Genomic DNA, 26,520 nt, shown 5'->3' on the forward strand with positions numbered 1-26,520 from the left:
GGTGCGCAGGTGCACTATGCTTACTATTGGTATAATTGCTGAAAAAGCACAAATGATGGACAGAATGCTAAACAGGTCAAACATTCCCCCCCATTCTCCGATCTGGGTTAAATCCAGCGTTTTTTGCATGCCACGACATTCCAGTTAGGACCTAGCCATATGCAAATCAGTCTTGACCCTTTTCCCCATGGGAACAGTCCTGCCAGAACTGCCAGGCCAGTTCCTCCCTCGACCAGGAACAAGCATCCTGGGAACTGTTTTGGGATATCACCCAGAATACCTTGAATCTGGTGGCGTAGCGTGCACAGGACCAACGTCTGGGCATACCCTTCCCACTTAGGGCACCAAGTGCAAAAAAAAAGATGATTGACGGAATGCTGAACGTTTGTGTGTCTTTTACTATTGACATAAAGCGGAGCCACCATGGCTTTTGCAGCAGTTGAGGTAGATGTGGCATCCTCCATCCACTATTTATTTTAGGTTTTTATAGAGCGCGTAGTCACCCAAGAGTATCCCAGCGCTAAACCTCAAGCTCCTAAAGGTTAAAGGAAGGGGATGTCGACGACTTTAAGGGAAGAGTAGGGTTTTAAGGGACTTCCTGAATCGCAGGAGGTTTGGTTCCGATCTGAGACTCGGGGGGGGGGGGGGGGGGGGGAGCGCGTTCCATTTTTTTGCTGTATTGACTGAGAAGCGGCGGCCACCTGCACGGGCCTTCTTCACCCTGGGAATCATGATAAGGTTTCCATGTTCTGACCGAAGCGCTCTCGTAGGTCTGTAGGGTGTGATCCAGTTGTTGAGGATTGGTGGACCTGCGTTGTGCAGTACCTTGTGGGCCAAGCAAAGGGCCTTGAATGTTACTCTTTCCCTAATCGGGAGCCAGTGTAGTTTCCTCAGTGCCGGTTTGGCTGATGTTCTGGCTGGAGTATTCGTAAGTAGTCGTGCTGCGGCATTATTGGTTTTTTGCAACGTTTGGAGAGTGGATTCCGGTGCTCCCAGGTAAATGGCGTTGCTGTAGTCCAGCCTGGACAAAATTAGGCCTTGGATCAGCAGTAGTCTGGACTGGAATGGGAGTAGGGAGAGCACCTTTCTGCATGATCTGAGTAGGCCATAGCAGATGCCGGCCGTTTTTCTTGCCTGTGTTCTGAAGGTGAGATCTGTCTCCAACCATACTCCCAGACTCTTAACTTCCGTCTTGGGGGTAGGGGGTTCACCCATACAGGCGGGCCAGATGTTTGGGGGAAGATTCATGGTTTTGTGCCCTAGGAGCAGGATCTCCGTTTTTGACCCATTTAATTTTAGGGCTGAGTCACTCATCCATTGATGGATGTTGGAGAGGCAATCATGGAGATTGGAAGGCTCTAGCTTGGGGTGGGAGAGCGTCACCACCAGCTGAGTGTTGTCAGCATAGCTGACGATGGTGACTCCAAATGGTGAGACCAACTCCTCCAGTGGGGCCATGTACACGTTAAACAACGTGGGGCTTAGTGATGAGCCCTGTGGCACACCACACCGGAGGGGGAGCGACTTTCACCTTCCCAGACTTGGAAGGAGCGTTGGGAAAGAAAGGACATGAGCCATTTCAGCGCTGTGTCTTTCACTCCGATGTTGTCTAGGCGTTGGGTTAGGACCTGGTGGCTGACAGTGTCGAAGGCTGCGCTCAGGTCTAGGAGGACCACTGCCACTGATCCTCCTGTATCGATAATTTCTCTGGTCTTCTCTACTGCTGCGAGGAGAGCGGTGTCGGTGCCCTGACCTGGTCTAAAGCCTGTCTGTGAGTTTTTGAGGAGGTGGTTTGATTCTAGGAAGTGTGACAGCTTTTTATTCGCTAGTTTCTCGGCGACCTTACCTATCCAGTGGAGGAGAGAGATTGGTCTGTAATTAGATAGGTCCGCAGGGTCCAGCGATGGTTTCTTGAGAAGCCCTTTTACGACTGCTTCCTTCCAGCTTAAAGGGACTTCTCCTTGGGCTAATGAGATGTTAATGAGGGCAGTCAGCTGGGGCCCGCCCGTTGTCCGTCCGCTGCGAGTCCGGTGATTGCACATCTTTTTAGGGGTGGAAAAGGGGCGTGTGGGTGTGGCCTAAGGGTAGGCGTGGCCTCGTTCCTCGCCGTCAATGGCGGCTGGATTAGATTGTTTGCGTGGTGTTCGCTACAGCGCTAGTTCCGCTGTGCAGGCAAATCTCAGACAAGTTCTGGTGATGCCAGGAGGGTAAGTGCAAGTTTTAAAAACACAATTCAAGTATATCGTGACACAGGTGATACAGTTTTAAAAAGTAGGTCAGCTCCCGGCTTCCGCCTCAGGAGTATGCGAGGTTATCTGGTATGGCGCGCTTTTACTCAGCGTTTTATACCAGATGGGCGTGTGGGCGTGGCCTAAGGGTAGGCGTGGCCTCGTTCCTCGCCGTCAATGGCGGCTGGATTAGATTGTTTGCGTGGTGTTCGCTACAGCGCTAGTTCCGCTGTGCAGGCGAATCTCAGACAAGTTCTGGTGATGCCAGGAGGGTAAGTGCAAGTTTTAAAAACACAATTCAAGTATATCGTGACACAGGTCCTCTGAACCCAACCCTGATGGGGTGAATGCAGTGAAATGCACAGGCTAGATATGGTATCTGCTGGCTGTAAGTGCTGGTTCCAATGTATTTTGCTTGCTAGAAGTGCCTCCAGTGAGCAACCCTCACTTATAGGTCCCAATGGAAGAAATAGGGCAGTTACATTAGCACGTGTGTGGTTATCCAACCTTGTGGATTTGTACCCAGGAGGAACGTTCCTGGTCTTATCCCAGTTCAAGGAATTATGTGACAGTACCCCATCCAATACATTTGTTTATTTCAGTATTCGGAATACATTCTATATATGTTGTCCCGCATTTCTGACAACCGGAGGTACAAAAATGTCCTCACGCAGCCTATTACAACAGACTCTCTTCACTGTGCTCTTGCCTATCTAAACAATATTGTCGCTATCCTCGCAACAAAGGTGGAACGTTCAAGACAACATTGAAATCACGGCTGGACTGAACAGCGACCACCCCTGGCAGTTGCTGCTCGGCCGGCCCCGGGAGCGGTTGGGGCGAGGGGTGCTTGTGAGAAGCCCGCTCCTGCTTTTGCTACAGTGGGGCGATATTGCAGCACTGCTGCAAAACTGTTCCCAAGTAACAAAACTGGCCCCCTCCCTCGACCCACTGGGGAAACGCCAAGTACCCGCTGCAGCCAGTCCGGCCCTGGTTGAATGCAGACCTGGGGTAGATGCTGCTGGATGAGCAGTGCTCCCAGCTGAAATTTATTTTATTTTTATTTTAGCTGTTTTATAGCGCGCTCTATTACTACCAGAGTATCCTGGCGCGAAAAAGAAAACAAGCAAGTGGCCATCGGAGAAGAGTTATAAAAGCTAATAGGCAATTCTAAAAAGATACGTTTTTAGTGCCTTCTTAAAAGGAACGAAATTTTCAATCGATCTCAAGGGTAGAGGTAGGGTGTTCCAAGTCCGAGCTGCGACAACAGCAAGCGAGTGGCCTCCCAGGCGTACTCGCTGAAAGCGGGGCACTCTCGAAATTACAGTCAGATGAGCATAGAGGCCGAGTGGGAACATAGCGGCTAAATCTTTTCCTCAGGTAAGAAGGCCCAAGGTCATTGACTGCCTCAAATGCTAAGGTAAGGATTTTAAAAATTATCCTTTGCGCAATCTGCAGCCAATGAAGTTCCTTCATATGTATTCGCACGCTTTCTCTACTTGGAACTTTGCACAGCAAACGTGCCGTCGCATTTTGGATAATCTGCAGTCGGGCAACTAAGAAGGCCGGAGTTCCGCTAAAAAGAGTTGGCGTAGTCGAGCCGAGATAAAATTAAAGCCCTCGCAACCGACTCTCTTGCTGAAGATGGCAAATAAGGAAAGAACTTTCTCATGGCTTTAAGGGATCCGAAGCACACCCCTGTGAGTTTTTTTATGTGTGCCTCAAATCTCAGATCCTCTCCAAACCAGACTCCCAAATTCTTTGCAGAGATAGTAACTGAGCCTGATTGGGGAAAATCAGACAGCCACAAGAGTTCTCTGAAATTGGGCGGGAATTGGCCGTACAGCAAAATTACAGTCTTGTCTTCGTTGCACTTCAGCTGTGCCACTGCTAACCAGTTAAACACAGCGGAGAGGCACAAACGGACAACCTCTGTGTTAGTTGCTGCATCCTGCCAAGTAAATAAAAGCTGCGTATCGTCTGCATACGCTATGATTTTTGCTCCCATTTGTTCGGCCAGCACAATAAGAGGGGTAAGGTATATATTAAAAAGCAGGGGGCTCAATGTAGATCCCTGAGGAACCCCGGTAGTGAGGGACCTAATTGAGGATGAAAAAGGTGGGATCCAAACCTGCTGAGACCTGTCCGATAGAAAAGACTTCACCCATTCCAATGCTGAACCCAGTACACCAATCTCAGCCAAGCGAGTCAGGAGGAGTGAGTGTGGGACAGTATCAAACGCGGCAGAGAGGTCCAATAAAATCAGAGCCGCTCTGCCGCCACTGTCCAGGCACTCCCTGATTGCCTCAGTAATCTCCACCAAAGCCGACTCCGTGCTATAAGCTGCACGAAGCCAGACTGAGCAGGATGTAAAACCTCTGAGGATTCTACAAAGGCATTCAACTGAGCAAATGCAAGTTTCTCCCCAATTTTTGCCATAGCTGGGAGTAGAGATATGGGTCTGTAGTTACTAGGCATAGTTGGATCTGCACCTGTCTTCTTTAACAAGGGAAGCAGCTTAGCCTGTTTCCATTCGTTAGGAACCCTAGCTGTTGTAAAAGATAAGCCCATTATTTGAGAAACCTCAGGTGCCACTACTTCTGCCACTTCAGCCAACACCCTGGCCGGGCAGGTATCACCAGGGGCACCAGATTTTAACGATTTAATTGCCACTAAGGTATCATCCACAGAAGGTGGAACAAAACTCTCCATAGTGTAAATGGGTGAAACATTAGGTCCAACATTATCAGCAGTCCAACTCCCACCACCAATTGCTCTAAGACTTTGCTGAATTTTAGCGATATTTGTCAAGAAAAAGGAGGAGAGACTTTCACACCATTCAGTAGAGGGTTTCATCGAGATTTGTTCGGCACATGGAGAAAGGAAACTTTTAACTATTGAAAAAATTTCACGGCTGTTATTCGCCCTCTCAATTCTTCTAGCAAAATATTCAGTTTTAGCCAGTTTGATGTTAGCATAATATTCTCGCTGAGCCGAGCGGTAAGCTGCCTTCGCTTGTGGGCAATAAGCCACCCTCCATACTCGCTCCAATTTTTTGCAAACTAGTTTACTAGTGCGTAGTTGGGGCGAATACCATGGTTGGGAAGGAGTCATCCTACTTCTACTAGGATCGGTCACCTTCGATCAGACCGACATAGCCGCTTGTATCCACCTGTCAAAGATCTGCACTGCAGAATCTAATTCTCCTCCCAAAAAGGGCCTATTCTGATCAAGCCAAGCAGAGAAATTACCTACATTGATCATTGATCCCCAAACAGCAGATGCACATTGTTGCACTATAAATGTCTTCATAAGTAGTATCATGCTTCAGTAAGGCTCCTGTCCTGGGAACTCGGACTGCCCACAGGCTGACTTCTTCTTACATCTGGCATGGACATGCCTATGTGGCTAATGAGCTTTTTTGTTTCTTTGTATTTTTTCTCCATATAGTTTATTACCCTTTTTTGTGCTGCATTGCTTTAGTTCTTGTTTTCACTCACATAAGTGACAACGTCTCGCATTATATTTGTGAGATCTTGTTTATTGACAGTATCCATGTATTTCCCTGATTTGCATTAGAGTTTTTAGTAGTAATTAACCTTTCTGACCTTCTTTTCTGTCTGTAGGTATGATTCCTCAAACTTTTTCTTTGACTGAATCGAGTACCATAGGGCTAACGATGACCTCAAAACAACCCTGTATATAACGATCCTTTTCTCAAAAGGCCAAGACCTATGTGATCCTGAAAAAGCCAGTCCTAGAATCCGAAACATTGACAATTCTCGAATGGACATTCAGGTTCTGTGTAAATTTTCTGTTTTGTGCAAGAATAGTAAAGTAGAAAATGAAATCAATGTGACAAGTGGTAAGCATCCTTGGTTATGTTAGTGACTGAGGGCACTTTGTTGTCCCAGTAAGATGGTGGAGAGCGTGGTACGCGATCCGCATCCCTCCTGGAGCTGTTGGTGCAGCTCCTTCACACGCCAGCACGTCACTGTGCTGGTAGCGAGTGAGGCATGGAAGTCGAAGGGCCTACGCCAATACCACCATGAATGCTGCCATTACTAAGGAACCCTGATTCAATGCACAGCTCAATTCCATGCCTATTTCCAAACTCCCAAGCTCTTACCTTCTCTCCTAGCCTGGACTTGATGAGGACTGCGGCAGGTCAGCAGTGCCCCTACGCATCCCTCCTTATTTTCACTCCATATGGTGTTTGCGCACGCGGTGTATGCTGCTTTATGTGAAGACAGCCCCTTGGAGGTGGTCGGTGACTCAGGTGTAGGTGCAGAGGTATACAGAGTCCCAGGTAGTACTAGTGGGGGGTTAGGGGGGGTCACTGAGAAGGAGGTATGCCTTGGCTATCAGAAGAGGTCCATAACAGAGCGTTGGGACAGTGGTGTGGAGCCATGACTGCATGTGACAGTCAGTGCTGCATACAGTAGCATTTCAGTTGTGAGAAGTAACACTACTTACTTTTTTTACGGTTAGAGACTGCGGTGAAGTTTTCATTCTTTCTGGTGTCTGTTTTAAATACATCCTCTTTGCACCCTGGAAAGGCTCGTTAACTCTCCAGGTCTACAAGGAAAAGGTCCGGGTGTGAGTGTAGCAGTGCTGGAGGTGTCTGACTACAAGGAGAAGTAACCAGTGTTAATTTGTGTATTGCACTGACGAGCAATAAAAAAAACCTTTTCTTATTCGTATCTTTGTAATAATTTTGATTTGTGACGCCGACCGAATTAGAGGGACGTCTACACTAGAGTCGGATTGGCTTTCTGCACTCCAAATATCTTGTTGATAACATGGGGTGTATTGACTGTCGAGTCTTCTTCTGTTGCAGCAAATCCATGCGTGTGCAGTTGAGTGCTTGCACTAATTGCAACTCTTTTGGGGTGTTGGTGACTTTGTGTATGGTATTTGCTGTAATATTTATCTATAACCTTTAATGCGCCTGTGAGTGAAACTATTGATGAGAATCTTTCTGTTTTTTAGAGCCACTGGAAAAGAGTTTGCACTGAAAATAATAGACAAAGCAAAATGCTGTGGAAAGGTAAGGCATGATTAGGAGAGGTCATCTGTTTCTAATGATTTTGCTGTTTGCATGCAACTTAGTTTTAGTTTAAGCTGTTTCTGTGTGTTAATCCCAGCATTAAACTCCTGGTTCATTGTAACCCCTGCAATCTAAGATGTTACATCACGTTTGCTTACAAAATAACTAACACAAACTATGACCACAACACATGCTTTCACTCTATAAAGGTGGTAGGAGAATTAGTGAGTTTGTATCTCTTTTCTAGAGGCTGACTATGTATGATGTAATTCACTGATGTTTTCACTCTCGCTGCAGTTGGTAAGTGCATGCAGCCACTCACACACATTTGGGGCTCTAGGATACATTCACAATTTGCTAATGTGCTATTTCACCACTTTCATTTATCATTTTGGACACGGGGGTGATCGTGGTGAACAAAATATTTGATAGTTAGGCTGACTACAGCTCCAGCGAGATCCGTCAAAGTTTACAATATTGGAGTCCAACAAATGGTTATCTGGCCACAGTGTTAAGCAAAGTGGATCCACGTCGACAACTCAGCCATTCATCGCCCTCATTGTGGAGTTCCAAAAGTAGGACTGAGCTGGAGATGTATGTAACGCTCTCCTACTGCTGTGCTAACCATGACTGACATCTAAATGACCAAGCAACTTCATTAGTTAATTAGCTTGTTATCCACGTTTCGTCATCCAGCATTATTTCTATGTCCGCTAACCCTGCTAGTCCTGCTTCTCTTACACTATGGTTTTACGTCTTTTTTATCACTATAAATAAGTGTAACAAATGGCAAGTTTAAATATCTATTTAAAGACTGGAGAGTACCCATTTTCTTAGTGGACCAAATTTTGATAAATTAGAAAGAAAGGTGCATGCAATTTTCCCAGGTTGCCACAATTTGGTCATGTGAGACAGCCAAGATGGAGACATGGATGCTAATAAGGGGTAGCCACGGCTTGCATTTGCTGCTGCTGCCATGCCCATTCCTATTACATAGCACATCTTTCAACTCTTGGTCACAAGGGTCAAGAAGGTAATAGTAGGCACATTAAACAAACAAAAAATTCCAAAGAGCTCTGTTCACTTTCTTGAGCTTTCCCCTTAGCCACTCATAAACAAAGAGAAGTAGCACTCTGAAAAGAGAACTGGACATGTGCTACTTCACTGTAATCAGCGCAGAACTGCGACATTATTTGAGTTTAAGTAGGATTCTTAAAGCATTATTGTGGATGTTCTGAATGCCTGAGATGACATAGCTGTTATGGTCCAGTAGCCATTTACCTGTACGCCTTTGTTATGCAGGCTCCTGATCAGTGCCCTGAGTGGACATGTAGCTGCCATCTTAGCCTACTCTTCTCATGGCTCTGAATACTTTCCTCTCATTAGTAGTGATCCCATACTGATCTATATTGGTATTCGTCAATTTTCAAACTGAATCAGGATGAAGGTGCAGACCTGAATGTGGATATGGAATAACAAATGGTATAATCTCAGAGATGAGCGCTGTAAGCATTAGACTCAAGACCTAGGATTCATAATTCTCCCCAGTTCTCCTTTACAAAACATCCTACATCGGCATCCGTGAAAATGAACAACACAACCTCTATTAAAAGATCACACATTCTCCATGATAAGCATTGGTATAGCTATAGTCTTTCCACCATTTTAAGATAAAGCAAAGTGCTGCATTTACGTGAGGTGATCCTAAATCATACCAGAAAGAGCAAAAGGACAAACAGCTGAGATATTGATGGGGGCTGCTTTCCTGCTTCTGTACGTATGGGCTTAACTAACCTTTTAGGCTAAACATTGGAATCGACTATAATGTGCCTCAATTTCAATATGTGTCACATGGATGGCATATCTCGCTTTGTAGAGTAAACCGGGGTGTTTGTGCCTGTTGGTGGTGCAAGCTGTAGATTCATCAAATAGCTTGAAGCCCGAGTGGCACACTACCCACAACTTTACCCTGACAAATGAGTCTGATTCATTCTGATAGGTGAGCCTGCCTTGCTAAGATCTAGGACTTCTGTGCCCATAGCACTGGTTGAGACGCCCTCAGCAGCAGATTGGGCATGATGGCTAAAACCATTGTAAAAGAGTCTTCTTCCATGAAATGAAATGGACTCCTGAACGGCTGCTGGATGCCGGTTTATTAAGTATCGCAGTTCAACCAGCTTAGAAAGTGATTACACTTCCTTATTAAATAAAAAATGAAAGGGATTTGATTGTGGGCAATTGTTCGTATCCCGCCAAAACATTTTGATTTCCTCTTCTGCTCTATGGATGTTCCCTGATGGCATTCAGAACGACCTACCCGGCAGAGCAGAACCCTGATAGCAGCCTCATCCATTTATGCCATTCACGTCATGCGACAATGCACATCTATAATATCATGAAAACATTGATTCAAGTCAAACATTAACCTCATGTCATTTGACTAAATGTACAGTACCAAGAAGAGCCTCACCAATGTGCTCATTTCCGGGTGGCACAACCCACTTTACCTGGTTCCACCACCCTAGATGAGATTACTTCCCTTGCACACCATTACTGCGAATCAAGTTCCCAGTGTTCTTGTTCTCTTACCACTTACATCCTCAAGCCATCTACTCTTAAAATCAAATGTCCACTACATACTAAATTATACCAGAACTGCCCTCCTCCTCTTCCAGCTCCCTGGTCCTCAGATGACCTCAGTAAAAACAGATGCAAGGAAGAAGGATTCCTTCATGTTTCCTTCTCCTTAGTCTCAATGCTCATCAATGCGATAGCTTGTATCAAAAATGCTACGGTCGTCCATGACTTATTTCGAGAAGTCCTCTTTGCCGGTCTTCACTGACCTCCTTTGCCTATTTACTATGGCCAATCTGTTAAGAGTTCGATACTTCTCCTTTGTTCAGAAAGTCTGGTAAACCTCTCTTTGCCCCTTTGATTTGCAAATGCTAAGACACCAAACTGAGAACACAGAGGAGCAAACGGTATGTGTGTCCATTGATCCGTCCTTCACTCTTTGGGAGGGACATATCAGTTTCCTTGTTCTCTTCACCATCCGTGAATGAAGCAACAGTTCCAGGCACACCTGGCGGGTCATGAATAAAAATTATGTGGCTGCGTATCATAAGGGGTGTATATGGAAGGAGATTTTAAAATGCATTGCATCCTAAGGAGGAGCAGCCCAGATGATGAAGCATGACACCTGAAAGGGTGTGTGAGGGCATTACATCCAACAAAATGGATGCCCAACGGTCGGACTCCCTGAGATCCTATGACATCTGACATACTACAGTGACTCTTTCCTGTTCTTCCTCATTAATTTTTAGGAACAGCGTAGCAATCCTTGTATTCACTTGCTTGCTGAGGGCACCGCTGTGGCTGGACCTTCGACTCATTAGGAGTGGTGATTGCCCTCCCCTCCCTTTTGTTGACAAATATCCTAAGGAGACCACGTTATATTGACCTATTCAACTTTATCTCCGATTAGTCCTTTATTCCTTTTATGGAAATAACTCTATTAAGCGCAGTCCAAAATGCGCTATGCTCCAGTAAGCTGCTTAACTGGTCGTTCAAAATGATCCTACTCAAAACCATGAAATGTGTTCTATTTTATTAAACACACTGAAGCAGAAGAGGAATTCTGTTTACTCTAAAGCATATTGCTGTAGTAAATGCAGTCTGCTATCAACAAATGTTCCAATATTTAGAAATGGCAATGTGTTTCAAAAGCTTCGACGGCTGCTCGTGTTTACGTTTGGCGCTTAGGGAGCTGTATTTCCGCTGAGTTTGGGGATACTCCAATGAGGAGTGTTAAGTTAGCCCCCCCCCCCCTTCATACAATATTAGAACATTGGCATGTCAGGCGCAGTATTGAAGGCACTGGACTGGCTCATGGATGGTTTTGAGCCTTCTGCTTCAAAATTCCAATGATTGTTTGTTTTTCTTTTTTCTCCTATGTATAATTTAGAACATTTTACCCTCTTAGGGTGAATGTTCTAATATCCTCATAGCCCTTTTGCCTCAGGCTATAGCAGTTGGTAAAGGCCCTTTATCGCCTGCTGCTCTAGCCTTTTAACAACTGGTATATCCCTGGGAATTCAGCAATATGGCTGTATTATAATTACTGCTTATGTATACCATTAATGAGTTGTCATTACCAAGTTGCCTACATTTCAAGATTCCTTTGGTCACTAATCTGTGGCTGTTTTTCTCAGTCCTTCTCCACCCCATCTGCTTACGCCGCCTAGCTAGTGGGCATTCACATCAAACCGAACAAGCATTGGCATAGCCAATAGGTCTCGTCTTTGGGACCTTATAAGTATTTGTATTTGTATTTAATTCATTTATAAAGCGCTAACAATCATCCTAGGTAGGATATCACGGCGCTGAGGTTTGGTGCTGAGGGGTACGGTAACCGCATTGATTACTGATTATTCTGGTTTAGGGAAGAGTAGTGTCTTTAATTGTTTCCTAAATGATAAGAGACATTCTGTCATTCTAATAAGTTATGCATTACAATATCCTTGGTGCAACAACATCAACTGTTACATGGCTAAACACTTATAAGGTCCCAAAGGCGAGACCTATTGGCTATGCCAATGTTTGTTGAATTTCATCGCCATGGATTTGCGGGTGTGAGGGTGGAGTTTACACCTTTTCTAGGGTAGTGCAGCAGTGAATAGTCAGCCTGCGATTTTGAAGGTGGGGGCAACATTTGGGTGCACTGTCTGCCTGGGATTTCACTAGATTCCTGCTTTTCCATTCAAAATGCTCTCTGGAAGCATGCATTAACTGTACGCCACTTCCTAGGTGGCCGACGATTAGTGCAGCACAAGAGAGCTTGTTTGTCCTTGTGCAGCACAGGTTAGAGGTAAGAACGCAGAGGCATAGGTGTTCCCCCATTTGCAACGACCATATCACTGTGCAAATGAGGAAATGCTTCGTTGACGCACAAGATTTGCACCTGCGTGATCAGTATTAGAGGGGCCGTGCAAGGCAGAAGTTCCTGGAGGATACACAAAAACACCATTGCAAACTCTTATCGCATCTCGCCGACTGCCATCCCTCTCCCCAGACACTTCCTGACATCACACCTCAATAACATGCAGTGTGGACTAAAGCAAACAGTAATACAAAGTGTCACACGCACTCCATATCATGTGAAATGTAAGGAAAGTTCATTAATCATTTTGTGTATACGTTTCAACTTACAGTAAGGGAAATATTAGCGGGCTGATGACCTTTTCATGTAGGTGAAGTAGTGTGGCTCACTGGTTAGAGGTGGCAGACCCGAGAGCAGAGGACGGCCCGGGACCAGGGTTCGATTCCCGGCGCGGCAGGTTTCTGGACCAGGGTCAGCGGACTCGATAATTCTCTCGCCTCGGTGCCCACTCTGATCAGCGATCACACTCGGCAACTCTGGGCATTAGCTTGCCTCATCTTCACTAACGGCCCCACCAGACCGCCGGGGATGCCTGGTCTCACCCTGGAGATACCCATTAAGGGACCATCTCTCAGGGAAGCCAGGAAGGGTTTCGCAGCGGTCGAAGCGCCTTGGGACCCTCCGGGTAAGTAGTGCGCTATATAAATGCCTATACATTAGGAACGGTTTCAAAGCACTTTAGGGACAACATCTGCAAGGCTGTGTGTGCAGGACAGGTGATGAGGCATTATCTACTTGTACAAGATTTTCACCAGCAGGTTTGTTTAAAACCTTCGTTTCACCCTTCTCCGCCTGTGCAGGCGTGCTCTCCACAAGCACTATGTGCCTGTGCAGTGAGATCTCCCCCAACATCTTCACACTATGCACATCCCCCTAATGACGTATGTTGCGCATTGAAGAATAACACAACCCACCCCCTCTTTAACTTACATCTCTCAATGTGAATAAGACCCTCCGGTTATTCCCTGGCCCGTACAAGCACAGACACGAGTCCTGGGAGCCCAGCAGCGGAGGGGTTAACGAGCCACACTGTCAAGCCTCGTGCTGGAATGAATCAGCTGCCGTCCGCTCAGGTCCTGCTACTTAGAAGACAGCTCAAAGGTCAAATGCTTTTCCACAAGCCGCTCTGGAATGTGAGGCTTGTGCCAGTGCCAGGGAAACCCTTTCCAAAACAAGACAAGCGCGGAAAGACTTGGAAACCAAGAAGCAAAGGTAATTTGCGTGGAATTACTATTTTGTGGCTGTAAACTGTACAGGACATTTACACCACTCGTACCCAATGACTTTAACAAAACAGAGACCTGCTGGGAAAAGTAAGAACTACAAGTACCGGCATGCTCCATTCAGTATCACACTTCGAATGGAGCATGAACAGGACAGGAAGGTTACTTAAAATGGAAGAAGTGCTGACAAGGTCTTCACTCCATTCAAACCGGAAGGAAGTTAGAGCCCCTACCCCGTGCACTGCAAATGTGAGTGATTAATGAGCATAGATAACTGCAAAAGAGGTCACACAGGGTGTACATGGAAATACGCTATCATGCAAGTTCCTGATTACGTTTTGTATCCTTAGCGTATTTAAACTGGTGGCATCTCAATGCGATAGAACCGCTGCTACAGTCTTCAAAAATTGGAACAAATGCAGAATGGTTCCCTGAACAAAAGTAAGATCTGAAGCCTAAAACGAGATCACTGTGCCTGCAGCTGGTGTGTAAATATTGGTTGGCCCTGAAACTTACACGTATTTTTGGCTCCAGGCTTGAAAGAAATTCAATTGACAATAGTCAGCTGAAGGTGACGTTTAGGCCACTGACTTCTGGCAGAAGTAAGTGTTGATCAGTTTCGTAGTAATGATTCCGGCCATACAAGACGTGCTCTGTGGTGGGGGAGGGAAAAATGCCAGCGCCAGAGCCGAGTGTGAGAGAAAGAAGGACGGACATAAAGGCCAGCAGTGACGCAGGTATTGAAGCGAGGTGCGCGTGGTAAGGGAGGGCCTTCACATGCGTAATAAAAAAAATGCAAAATGGCAGCTGTGCAAGATGGCAGCTGTGCACCTCAAGCGCGCTTGTGCGCGTGATAGTAAGCTGGTCGCCAGAAAAGTAGCACTTTTCAAAGCAGCTACTAAATGTCTCGACCGGCGCATGCGCTGGATCAGGCGGAGACCTTTAAAGAAGCTATTCAACTCCATTCTGCTGTGTAATAATTGGTGTGGCTTTTCATGCCAAATGCACACAGGTTACCAGAATGTATTGTAGTCGCACATTGAAAGAGTAATACTTATAGACACACTTCTATGACATGTGTCAAAAGGAAAGACAAAATGCTGCATCAACAAAGCATCCTGAGGAATTAATACAACAGAAAATACAGCTGTCCATGCTTCTTCAGGTTGAAATGTTCCTCCGTGGGTGTGAACCAGTAGCTGTTTCTGCATGAGGGTGGGGGAGCATTGCCTCCCCAACCCCTGCTGCGGCCACACTAAACATGAAAAATAAAATGGCAATTTTTTCATTGCCATTTTATTTTTCATGCAGTATGCCACAGCTGCCTGCCTGCCCCCAGACAGGAGAAATGGGGGCATGTCCTCTTTTGCTGCCAATTGGAGCAGTAGCTGGCTGGATGCTCCAAAGTGCGCATGTCACTTTGGCGGGCTGCCTTGCGCCGGCCAAAGTGACATGCGCCCTTTGAAGCTCTCCACTCAGCTGTCAGCAGTGTGTTATGTGCAAATGCTTTACCCATTGCCTCTGAGGAGATAAGTCTGACTGCCCATGCCAAGCTACCAAGGGGGTGAGTAGGGGTTATTTTGGACGTGTAATCCCTTTACCCGGACTAGAAGGAAAGGTCCCTACTTGGGCAAGGTGCATACCTCTGTCAACTAGAGACCCCCATTTCTAACACTACCTCACCCACGTGAAAGGCCCTCGTCTGTATCTCCTCCTTACTAAGATACTGGGCCTTGGCTTTAACAGCAGTTTTAGCACTGGGTGTTAAAGACCCCAGCTTGACTGGGAAGCTATATGGCAAACAGTATATATAGTAGGAATGTACACTGTTTTGCACTTTCTTTAGTCCCAGAGCTAGCATGAGAAATGTGTAACTTTAGAGACCATCGCTCGTGACTTGAATATAGACAAGTGGCAGATAGGAGAGGCAGTAGCAAGATGTAATGGAAACAAGGGGATATCTAATACCATTTAAAAAACACTCCTCATGTGTGATGGTGTTATCTGTAAGTTTCCCCATTGTGGCACTGGAACAGAGCCACCAGCCTGTGGCAAAGTGGGTATTCAGTGGACCATAGGTTTATCCGCATTCAATGGTTAATACTTGTTTTGGAGGCCCAGCTCCACTAGTTTATTCCTTCCTTTCTGTTACAAGGAGCTGGGCACAGCTTTGACCAGGCAGAGAAACAGAGCTGTGCAAGAACACTGTCCGGACTGGATCTTGGGAGCTGCACTGGATATTACAATGTATAGGTTCTACACTCTAGGATAGTGGGTGGTTGAAAAACTGAGCAACACAGTCAAGCTACCTGACCAGTTGCAGATGAGCTCTGTGCTGGAAATCAAGTGTCTCACAAATGAGGAATATTATACTCCAAACAAGGTTCTTGAGCTATATTATTATACTTAACTAAAAACAAGCATTGGAAATGCAATAGGTCTCGCAGCATTAGAGTTAGTGCTTTTAGAATTGTTTATGGGTTTTTTGTTGTAAATCTTTAGCATTTTTGTTTCCTGTAGCCAATGCTAAAGAATTACAAATAAAAAAAGCCATAAACAATTGTAGAAGCTCTAACTAAAAATCCTCCGAGACCTAATGCACTGTGTGAGGGTGAGGGGTTGAGGGTGAGTGAGGGTGAGGGAGAGAGAGGGTGAGTGAGGAGTTGAGGGTGAATGAGGGGTTGAGGGTGAGTGAGGTGTTGAGGGTGAGTGAGGTGTTGAGGGTGAGTGAGGGGTTGAGGGTGAGTGAGGGGTTGAGGGTGAGTGAGAGTGAGAGTGAGAGTGAGTGAGGGTGAGTGTGAGTTAGGGTGAGTGGTTGAGGGTGGGTGAGGGTGAGGGGTTGAGGGTGAGTGAGTATGAGTGAGGGTGAGTGAGGGGTTGAGGGTGAGTGAGGGTGGGTGAGGGTGGGTGAGTGAGGGTGAGTGAGGGTGAGTGAGGGTGAGTGAGGGTGAGTGAGGGTGAGTGAGGGTGAGTGAGGGTGAGTGAGAGTGAGTGTGAGTGAGTGTGAGTGAGGGGTTGAGGGTGAGTGAGGGTGAGGTGTTGAGGGTGAGGTGGTGAGGTGTTGAGGGTGAGGTGTTGAGGGTGAGGTGTTGAGGGTGAGGTGTTGAGGGTGAGGTGTTGAGGGTGAGGTGTTGAGGGTGAGGTGTTGAGGGTGAGGTGTTGAGGGTGAGGTGTTGAGGGTGAGGTGTTGAGGGTGAGGGGTTTAGGGTGAGGGGTTTAGGGTGAGGTGTTGAGGGTGAGTGAGTGAGGGTGAGGGGTTGAGGGTGAGTGAGTGAGGTTGAGGGGTTGAGGGTGAGTGAGGGTGAGGGGGTGAGGTGTTGAGGGTGAGGGCGAGTGAGGGTGAGGGGGTGAGGGGTTGAGGGGGTGAGGGTGAGGGGTTGAGGGTGAGTGAGTGAGGGTGAGGCTGAGGTGTAGAGTGTGAGTGAGAGTAAGAGTGAGGGTGAGTGAGGGGTTCAGTGTTAGTGAGGGTGAGGTATTCAGGGTGAGTGAGGGGAAGGGTGATTGAGGCATTGAGAGTTAGTGAGGGTGAGGGGTTGAGGGTTAGTGATGGTGAGGTGTTGAGGGTGAGTGAGGGGGAGTGAGGGGGAGGGGGAGGGGTTGAGGATGAGTGAGGTGTTTAGGGTGAAGTGTTGAGGGTGTGGGTGAGGAGTTGAGGGTGAGGGAGGGTGAGTGAGGGTGAATGGTTGAGGGTGAGTTGTTGAGGGTGAGGGGTTGAGGCTGATGTTTTGAGCGTGAGTGAAGGTGATATGTTGATGGTGAGTGAAGGTGAGGTGTTGGGTGAGGCGTTGAGGGTGAGTGAGGTTGAGGGTGGTTGAGTGAGGATGAGTGAGAGTGAGGGTGAGTGAGGGTGAGTGAGGAGTTCAGGGTGAGGAGTTCAGGGTGAGGAGTTGAGGGTGAGGAGTTGAGGGTGAGGAGTTGAGGGTGAGGAGTTGAGGGTGAGGTGTTGAGGGTGAGTGGGTGAGGGGTTGAGGGTGAGTGAGGGTGAGGGGTTGAGGGTGAGTGAGGGTGAGTGAGGGTGAGTGAGGGTGAGTGAGGGTGAGTGAGGGTGAGTGAGGGTGAGTGAGGGTGAGTGAGGGTGAGTGAGTGAGGGTGAGTGAGGGTGAGTGAGGGTGAGTGAGGGTGAGTGAGGGTGAGTGAGGGTGAGTGAGGGTGAGTGAGGGTGAGTGAGGGTGAGTGAGGGTGAGTGAGGGTGAGTGAGGGTGAGTGAGGGTGAGTGAGGGTGAGTGAGGGTGAGTGAGGGTGAGTGAGGGTGAGTGAGGGTGAGTGAGGGTGAGTGAGGGTGAGTGAGGGTGAGGTGTTGAGGGTGAGGTGTTGAGGGTGAGGTGTTGAGGGTGAGGTGTTGAGGGTGAGGTGTTGAGGGTGAGGTGTTGAGGGTGAGGTGTTGAGGGTGAGGTGTTGAGGGTGAGGTGTTGAGGGTGAGGTGTTGAGGGTGAGGTGTTGAGGGTGAGGTGTTGAGGGTGAGGGGTTTAGGGTGAGGGGTTTAGGGTGAGGGGTTTAGGGTGAGGGGTTTAGGGTGAGGGGTTTAGGGTGAGGGGTTTAGGGTGAGGGGTTGAGGGTGAGGGGTTGAGGGTGAGGGGTTGAGGGTGAGGGGTTGAGGGTGAGGGGTTGAGGGTGAGGGGTTGAGGGTGAGGGGTTGAGGGTGAGGGGTTGAGGGTGAGGGGTTGAGGGTGAGTGAGTGAGGGTGAGGCTGAGGTGTAGAGTGTGAGTGAGAGTAAGAGTGAGGGTGAGTGAGGGGTTCAGTGTTAGTGAGGGTGAGGTATTCAGGGTGAGTGAGGGGAAGGGTGATTGAGGGATTGAGAGTTAGTGAGGGTGAGGGGTTGAGGGTTAGTGATGGTGAGGTGTTGAGGGTGAGTGAGGGCGAGGGGGAGGGGTGAGGCGTTGAGGGTGATGCGTTGAGGGTGAGTGAGTGTCAGTGAGGGTGAGGTGTTGAGGGTGAGTGAGGATGAGTGAGAGTGATGGTGAGTCAGGGGTTGAGGGTGAGTGAAGAGTTGAGGGTGAGTGATGGTCAGGGTGAGTGAGGGTGAGGGTGGGTGAGGAGTTGAGGGTGAGTGATGGTCAGGGTGAGTGAGGGTGAGGGTGGGTGAGGGTGAGTGAGTGAGGGTGAGGGGTTGAGGGTGAGTGAGTGAGGGTGAGTGAGTGAGGTTGAGGGTGAGGGGTTGAGGGTGAGGGGTTGAGGGTGAGGGGTTGAGGGTGAGGGCGAGTGAGGGTGAGGGGGTGAGGGTGAGGGGATGAGGGTTGAGGGGTTGAGGGTGAGGGGTTGAGGGTGAGTGAGTGAGGGTGAGGCTGAGGTGTAGAGTGTGAGTGAGAGTAAGAGTGAGGGTGAGTGAGGGGTTCAGTGTTAGTGAGGGTGAGGTATTCAGGGTGAGTGAGGGGAAGGGTGATTGAGGGATTGAGAGTTAGTGAGGGTGAGGGGTTGAGGGTTAGTGATGGTGAGGTGTTGAGGGTGAGTGAGGGTGAGGGTGAGTGAGGGCGAGGGGGAGGGGTGAGGCGTTGAGGGTGATGCGTTGAGGGTGAGTGAGGGTGAGGGTGAGTGAGGGTGAGTGAGTGTCAGTGAGGGTGAGGTGTTGAGGGTGAGTGAGGATGAGTGAGAGTGATGGTGAGTCAGGGGTTGAGGGTGAGTGAGGAGTTGAGGGTGAGTGATGGTCAGGGTGAGTGAGGGTGAGGGTGGGTGAGGTGTTGAGGGTGAGGTGTTGAGGGTGAGTGAGGGTGTGGAGTTGAAGGGGAGGCGTTGAAGGTGAGTGAGTGATGGTGAGGTGTTGAGGGTGGGTGAGTGAGGTTGAGTGTTTGAGGGTGAGGCATTGAGCGTGAGTGAGTGAGGGTGAGGTGTTGAGGGTGAGGGGTTGAGGGTGAGTGATGTTGATAGTTGTTGAGTGAGGATGAATGAGAGTGAGTGTGAGTGTGAGTGAGGTGTTGAGGGTGAGGGGTTGAGGGTGAGGGGTTGAGGGTGAGGGGTTGAGGGTGAGGGTGAGTGAGAGTGAGGGTGAGTGAGGGTGAGGGTGAGTGAGGGTGAGTGTGAGTTAGGGTGAGGGGTTGAGGGTGGGTGAGGGTGATTGAGGATGAGTGAGGGTGAGTGAGGGTGAGTGTTTGAGGGTGAGTGAGGGTGAGATGTTGAGGGTGGGTGAGGGGGGTGAGGGTGAGGGTGTGGGTCAGTGGTGTGAGTGTTAAGGGTGTTGTGGATGAGGGGTGTTAGTATGAGGGAGTTGAGGGGGGTGAGGGTGAGTGTGAGGGGAGGGGAGGCAGAGTGAGGGATGTTGAGGGGGTGAGGGAGTGTAAGGGAGAGTGAGGGTGAGGCTGAGCGGCTGAGAGAGGGTCAGTGAGGGAGTGTGTGAGAGTGTGAGTGAGGGAGTGTGTGAGGTGGTGTGTGAGAGCGTGAGTGATGGGGTGTGTGAGGGGTGTGTGAGAGGCTGTGTGAGAGTGTAAGGGTGTGTTAGGGTGAATGAGGGTGAATGAGGGGGTGTGAGGGGGGTGAGGGTGGGGTGTTGAGGGAGTGAGTGTGAGTGTGTGAGGGGTGAGGTTGAGGGGGTGAGGGTGAGGGGGTGAGTGTTAGGGGGTGTGAGGGTGTGAGGATGAGTGATGTTGTTTGCGTCTGAGAGTGTGTGAAGTGTCGTGAGTGTGAGTGTTGTGATGAGTTTTAGGGGAGCGTGTTTGTGTGAGGGTAAGGTGTTTGAGGATGAGGGTGTGTGTGTGTGTGGTGGATGTGGTGGTGGTGGTGGATGGGGTGGTTGTGTATATTGTCTAGAAGCCTTGTATCAGCAGAGCTGGGCATTATTGAAATAACAGCAGTGGCACACAGGTGGGTAACATGCACGTGACCTGGTGACCCTGGAGGCGTGAGTGGTAGGACATTGTTACACCCCTACAGTGTGCGTCTGTGTGGTGTGTCCTGGTGCGTGTCTGTCCGTTTTCACATGCATTTATTCTGGGAAGGTCTGTGTGTCTCTGTCAGTCTTTGTTAGAAAATGGTTGAAGGGACATCTGTTGTAGAAGTGTTTGTGTGTTTGCGACTGTTTCCGTGTGAATGCGTGCCTGTGGGTGTTTATCATCATCTGTGGGAGTCTCTTTGCAAAACGACATGTATGTTCGTGTGTATGTTTGCTCGCACGTGCCTGCGTTAACGTGAATATGCGTGCTAGTGTGTGTAGTGTGTGTGTCTATCTATATGCGTGCGAGTGTGTTTCTCTGTATGTGTCTGTGCGTGCACGTTTGCACCATTGTGTGCGTGTCCGTGGGCGTGTGTGTGTTGAGCTAAAAAACGGTTTCCAGTCTCAATTTATTTACAAGGTGCGCAAACTGCTTTACCACTAGGGTATAGTGTGCACTAAGTGCCTTAGTTGACCACTATGACCTTCCTTTAATATGCAACCTATGTAACTTGCAAAGCCTTTTAGGGGGCACTCCAGCTGTTTATTTTATACTTGCCATTTTGTACATGTGTTACTGTGTGTGTATTATTTAGTTTTGCATGTATTCAAGTATTTATCATTTTTAAACTAATAATTACTAACTATGCATTGGTTCTTTGACTTATTGTGTTTCTGAGCTTCTATCCCACAGCATTTTCCCAAATCACAATTTAACTTCTGTCTAGCTAGCACGAGAATCATGCATGTGGTAAAAGAGGTCCTGTCAGGTTCCACCATACAGGGAACCCAGGATGCCAGAAGTGAAAGACCACATTCAACACAATTGTTGCCTGGTAATATCTGACTGCCATGGGACATTCCCGCCCAGATTTCTCACAAAGTAGAAACGTAATAGGCTTGTTGTCACTAACTTTATCGTCATGCACTTGCTCGTGTGTTCTTTTGGAAATGATTTATATTTATTTATTCCGTGCATCCACGAAAGAAATGAGACCAGCGTGCTAATGTTTTTCTCCAGTTCCACAATGGAAAGTCAAGTTGAACATCAAGGGGGAATTTGCTACCTTGAACTAGCTTCTGAAAAAAACGACGGAAGTATATTCCGATTTGTTGGTTTGCTTTTACTGTGTTAACATAACTTCGGCACAGAGGGGTGGGGGGGGGGCAAGAGTGAGGCCAGAGGGTGGGGCAAGAGTGAGGCCAGAGGGGTGGGGGAAGAGTGAGGCCAGAAGAGTGGCGAGGGGGGCCGAGAGTGAGCCCTATTTGAGCACGTGGTACACACCCGTGCTCTGTAATATAAAAATATTTTGTGTCTAATGTTTCCCCCCCACACTTTTACGGCATAATTTACTCGTCCTACTATATTATTTGGCCCTCCCCTGCCGCACGATTCCTGTGACCATTAAATAATAGTAAATATTTCCTAAACATCCATAGTGAGGGGGGGGGGAGAGATTTGAAACTAGCATGCCCTGATTAGATGCAAAAGTACTGCTAAACTTCTATCTAAAAAATAAATACGTTAAGTAAAAGAACAACCGACTGCTCTGCTCAGGTCTACACAAATGCCACGCAGTAAGCGTGCTAGCGTTCTGGGCGTGGTCACCAAAAATACGATGTACGCCCACAACGTAGCCTGACTCTAGCATGGCGGCTACGTAAAAAAAAAGTCTAAATTTGCAGGGGGCGTGATACAGAACGTGGGGATGCTTTTCGCGCGCTGTTTGATCACGTGGTAATGCGCGCCCTTTAAACCCAGCGCGGGAAACTACAGCGCTTTACAGATTCAGATCTGAGCCGTACGTGCATTGGCATATAGTACAGGGGTTGCTTTTACAGCTGCGGGACGCCAAGCGAGAACACCGGTTCTGCTACTCCATATTACACAAGCCCCCCCCCCCAAATAAAAAGCGCAAACTTGAGTTGACCCCTCCATAACCAAAGATCGACATGGGATAAAGGAAAAGTAAAATAACTAGGAAGGGATAATACGGCAATTGCTCCTCGGCGTTCAGAATTAGGCAGACACCTCTAGTTTCAAGTTCGAACTGTGTTAAACTTAATTTCTGCGTACAAAATGTACGGCAGAGATGGGACTTGTGCAGTAACTACAGTGGAACACCAGTGTTTAGGGCATTATAACTACACATCGCCACTTGATTCATGCTGTGTTAATACGGAGCGCAGTGCATTGAAGTAATTTGTTACCGGGGATATTAAAGCGAGTGTTACAAACGAGAATCGACCCATAAACTACGGAACTGAGTGTGCTGGCTCGTTTTTGGCGGGCTGCAGAGTGCCAGGATCGTACACACAACAAAAACATACAACAAGACGGAGGGAAGAGAGGGGAGGGGGGAGGAGAAATGCGACACGGCGGGAAGGGGAGGTGGCGGAGCGGGCGGAGGGAAGAGAGGGGAGAGGGGAGGAGAAATGCGACACGGCGGGAAGGGGAGGGGGCGGAGCGGGCGGAGGGAAGAGAGGGGAGAGGGGAGGAGAAATGCGACACGGCGGGAAGGGGAGGGGGCGGAGCGGGTAAACAAGGACGGACGTGAACGCGCTTTTAAGCTCAATGCGCATGCGCATTGAGCTTAAAAGTCACGGGCACTGCAAGGAATCGCCACGATTCCTTGCAGTGTGGATAAAGAGTAGATAAGTCCCAATACTCTCGCCTTGCTCGATGCGCATGCGCATCGACAGGCGAGACCTAAAAAGGGGGGGGGCACCAAAAAGAAAAAGTGAAAAGGAAAAGCCTATGAGTGCCACAATGTCACAAAAAAACAATACATAAGTAAATACTCAAATACATTTTAATAAAGTGAAATGAAACCACAAGGGCGCTCAAATAATTACACTCGCGATTAATACAAAAAACATCAACATGTATGAAATCAAAAAACAATGGCAGAGACTAATAGACAAATCACAATAAACACAATACACAGTCGGAAAATAATGTGATCTCTGATTTATGCCATGTACAGGGCGTTGACGGTGTTTCAACCCAAAATTCCTTTGAGGGTCATCATAAGGACAAATTAACTTTAGGAGCGAAAGCGATCACTTGATAAATTATCGTAACGGTCTTTCTAGACATGGAATGAATCTTCACCTATTGTACCAGATAGCTTCCAACAGGGAGACCTGGCCAATTCCAGAAGTGCCGCAATAAGCGTACCTCCAATTTTGATTTGATAAGAAATTTCAATGGGTCAGTAACTATGGCACACGGTCATCAAATGGTATTATACACATCCAAAAATGCAGAAAATGTCGGAAGTTCAAAGGCGTGTGTCCCGCGAAGCCTGACGTCCAAAGGCGTGTGTTCCGCGAAGCCTGACGTCTTCTGCAGAACACGAGATCGCGGAACACACGCCTTTGAACGTATGAAATTTTCTGCATTTTTTAATGTGTTCATAATACCGTTTGATGACCGCGTACCATAGTTACTGAGCCATTGAAATTTCTTATTAAATCAAAATTGGAGGTACGCTTATTGCGGCACTTCTTGAATTCGCCAGGTCTCCCTGTTGGAAGCTATCTGGTACAATAGGTGAAGATTCATTCCATGTCTAGAAAGATCGTTAAGAATTTATCAAGTGGTCACTTTCGCTCCTCAAGTTAATTTGTCCTGATGATGACCCTCATAGGAATTTTCGGTTGAAACGCCGTCAACGCACTGTACATGGCATAAATCAGAGATCACATTATTCTCCGACTGTGTATTGTGTTTATTGTGATTTGTCTATTAGTCTCTGCCATTGTTTTTTGATTTCATACATGTTGATGTTTTTTGCATTAATCGTGAGTGTAATTGATTGAGCGCCCTTTTGGTTTCATTTCACTTTATTAAAACGTATTTGAGTATTTACTTATGTATTGATTTTTTGTGACATTGTGGCACTCATAGGCTTTTCCTTTTTCACTTTTTCTTTTTGGTGGTCCCCCCCCCTTTTTTTAGTTCAGTATAATAATATAGCTCAAGAACCTTGTTTGGAGTATATTGTTTGTTATCTCTGGTTCTTGTTCTAGGGTCACCCTTGTGGTCAATTACTCACAAATGAGGAAAACAATCAATATCTCCCTGAACATATAATGGTATCTGACCAGCATGTTGCATGGGAGAGCGTGATGCTGCACAGTGGCTGTGTTTCTAAAGTGATCTCTGTGTTCCCGTGACAGTCAGTGATAATAATAGAGACAGCAGTTGGGGTATCTGTGAGCCTTGCAACATTTTAATTTTTGCACGTGTTCACTTGGCATGGTTATTTAATATAAACATGGTGGAACCCTAAGACAGACATCCAGTAACTGGGTCTTCAACGACATCCAGAAGGCTTAATCACTTTACTTTTCCACAAGTCACAACAGTTTAAACAAAAAGGAATGTGAAAGCATGGGCTCAGCCCCACAGTTAGAAAACATTGCATCTCATGTTGTCTTTCTGACTTGTCTTCACCACAACATTACATTGGCAACAAGAATCCAGACCCTCCAGTGTCAGACATGAGCCGGGATCCATCCCCGAGCAGACCTAGGGCAATCACACTGCAGCTGAGAAAGCAGTTGTGGCGCTACGCAAGTTGCTCTTGTGGAGCAAGGAAATGGCTCTTCAGCAACAATGCCACTGAACTGGAGTGTGACTTCAAGCCCCTCAGATGAGTGATTTTTTTCATGACAAGACACCCGCTAATTCAACAAAAAAAAGTGGAGGCAAGTATGTTGGAATAAAACTGAGACTTTATTTTAAAACCCAAATAAGCCCGGGAAGATGGTGGATAAGTTGCAGGAGTAGCACACTGTGTAACTGACAACATACAACTAGGGCAAACTACTGGATTCTTCCTGTCACACATAGTCATAAGCCTGTGCTCACAAATCCTCAACATGGCTATAGAGCCACTGAGCTCCACCAAAGGCAGCCACTTATGCCCCTGGCTTCACTTTTACAGGAATATCAGCTAGCACAATGCAGCTGCTTGTAGAAGAAATTCCTTTGGAGAGCAAGAGCAAGGTAGGAAGGGACAGCGCACACAGCACTGGAAACATAAAAACATCATCGTTAACGATGACCAAGCAGCTCATAATGACCATGAAGGCAAACTGGCTATCGTCGCTGCAGGTAATGGCCTCAAGATGCTTCCTGCCCAGACAGATGCTCTGCAGTCCATAGGGCCTACATCTAGCCCATTGCTGCCTTTTAGGAAACTTGCTGTGCTGGCTCTGACCACACCCTAGTGGCTGGTGTTGATGGATTGTCAACAATTATTTCAAAACTTTCTGAGAAATGGACAATGAGACAAAACGTCACTACTACTCCACCATGCAGGGTAAGAGATATTAGGCAAACATAGCACAAAAACAGAGAATCTATAAAAGCATCTATGTGCTATCGAAGAACTAGATGAACCTCAACCGATTAAGACATGTGGTGAATGCCATTCAAGGTAAGTCACAAGAGAATGAATTCTGTGTAAGAAAAATGAGAACCAGTAAATATGTGCATACTGCAGGTGTCAACATTATCCCATGAGTGCATGCCTGGTGAGTTGGAAAATGTGCTCGAACTGCGGAAGTCTAATCTTGTCACCAGAGTCTGCAGAGGTGGTCTGAGAAGGCTTCCAGTGATTAGAACGTTCATCCCAAGCACCTTACCAACCATATCTCAGGGGACAATAAATTGGCAATGGCAACTAACAGCGAGCATGGACCCAGAGGAGGAGGAAAACCACATATTATTCATCTCATTTGTAGAGTGATCATCTGATAAATGAAGACCGCAACCTAAGTGCAGGATGCTGATAAGAGTACTGGAAGTGACTGCCCTCTCTTATTCAGGAGTGTTGGTAAACTATCATTGACCAACGTCTATACTCTGGACTAAATCCAACGCTCTGACATTGCTATCAGAGAATAATATATACTCTTACGGTGGAATGTCACACCTGGAACTTGCCGTCACAGTTGAGAGGGAGATCATGGAATGAGAGTCTGTTCAAGCCAAATTCTTCAACATAAAAGAAAGTGACACCACCGTGCTGAGGTGCACTACTGCAGAGGACCGGAGCCTTCTCTATGTGTAAACACATAGTGCATTGAGGAACTATTTAAAGAATTTAAACTACTAAAGCGCGACTGCCTGTAGCAAAATAAATCATGCATCGATCCAATGATGGAACCATTTGCTTGATGTCACATACAGATTCCCTACCATCTA

General features: G+C 47.3%; 1 protein-coding gene across 6 annotated transcripts in view; it reads left to right on the forward strand.

The window, feature by feature from the left end:
- The window catches only part of DCLK2 (doublecortin like kinase 2), a 498,513-nt gene that overhangs the window by 364,737 nt on the left and 107,256 nt on the right, over window positions 1-26,520 (forward strand). For all 6 annotated transcript variants that reach the window (XR_015309377.1, XR_015309378.1, XM_086962280.1 and 3 more), the window contains one exon: window positions 7,221-7,278. Coding sequence is in view for 4 of the 6 variants with exons in the window: in XM_086962280.1 (XP_086818406.1) it covers window positions 7,221-7,278 (58 nt within the window). In the remaining 2 variants the exon portion in view is untranslated. The remainder of the gene's footprint in view (window positions 1-7,220; window positions 7,279-26,520) is intronic.

This window comes from Lissotriton vulgaris, chromosome 3_1, assembly GCF_964263255.1.
Source record: "Lissotriton vulgaris chromosome 3_1, aLisVul1.2, whole genome shotgun sequence".
Taxonomy (NCBI): domain Eukaryota; kingdom Metazoa; phylum Chordata; class Amphibia; order Caudata; family Salamandridae; genus Lissotriton; species Lissotriton vulgaris.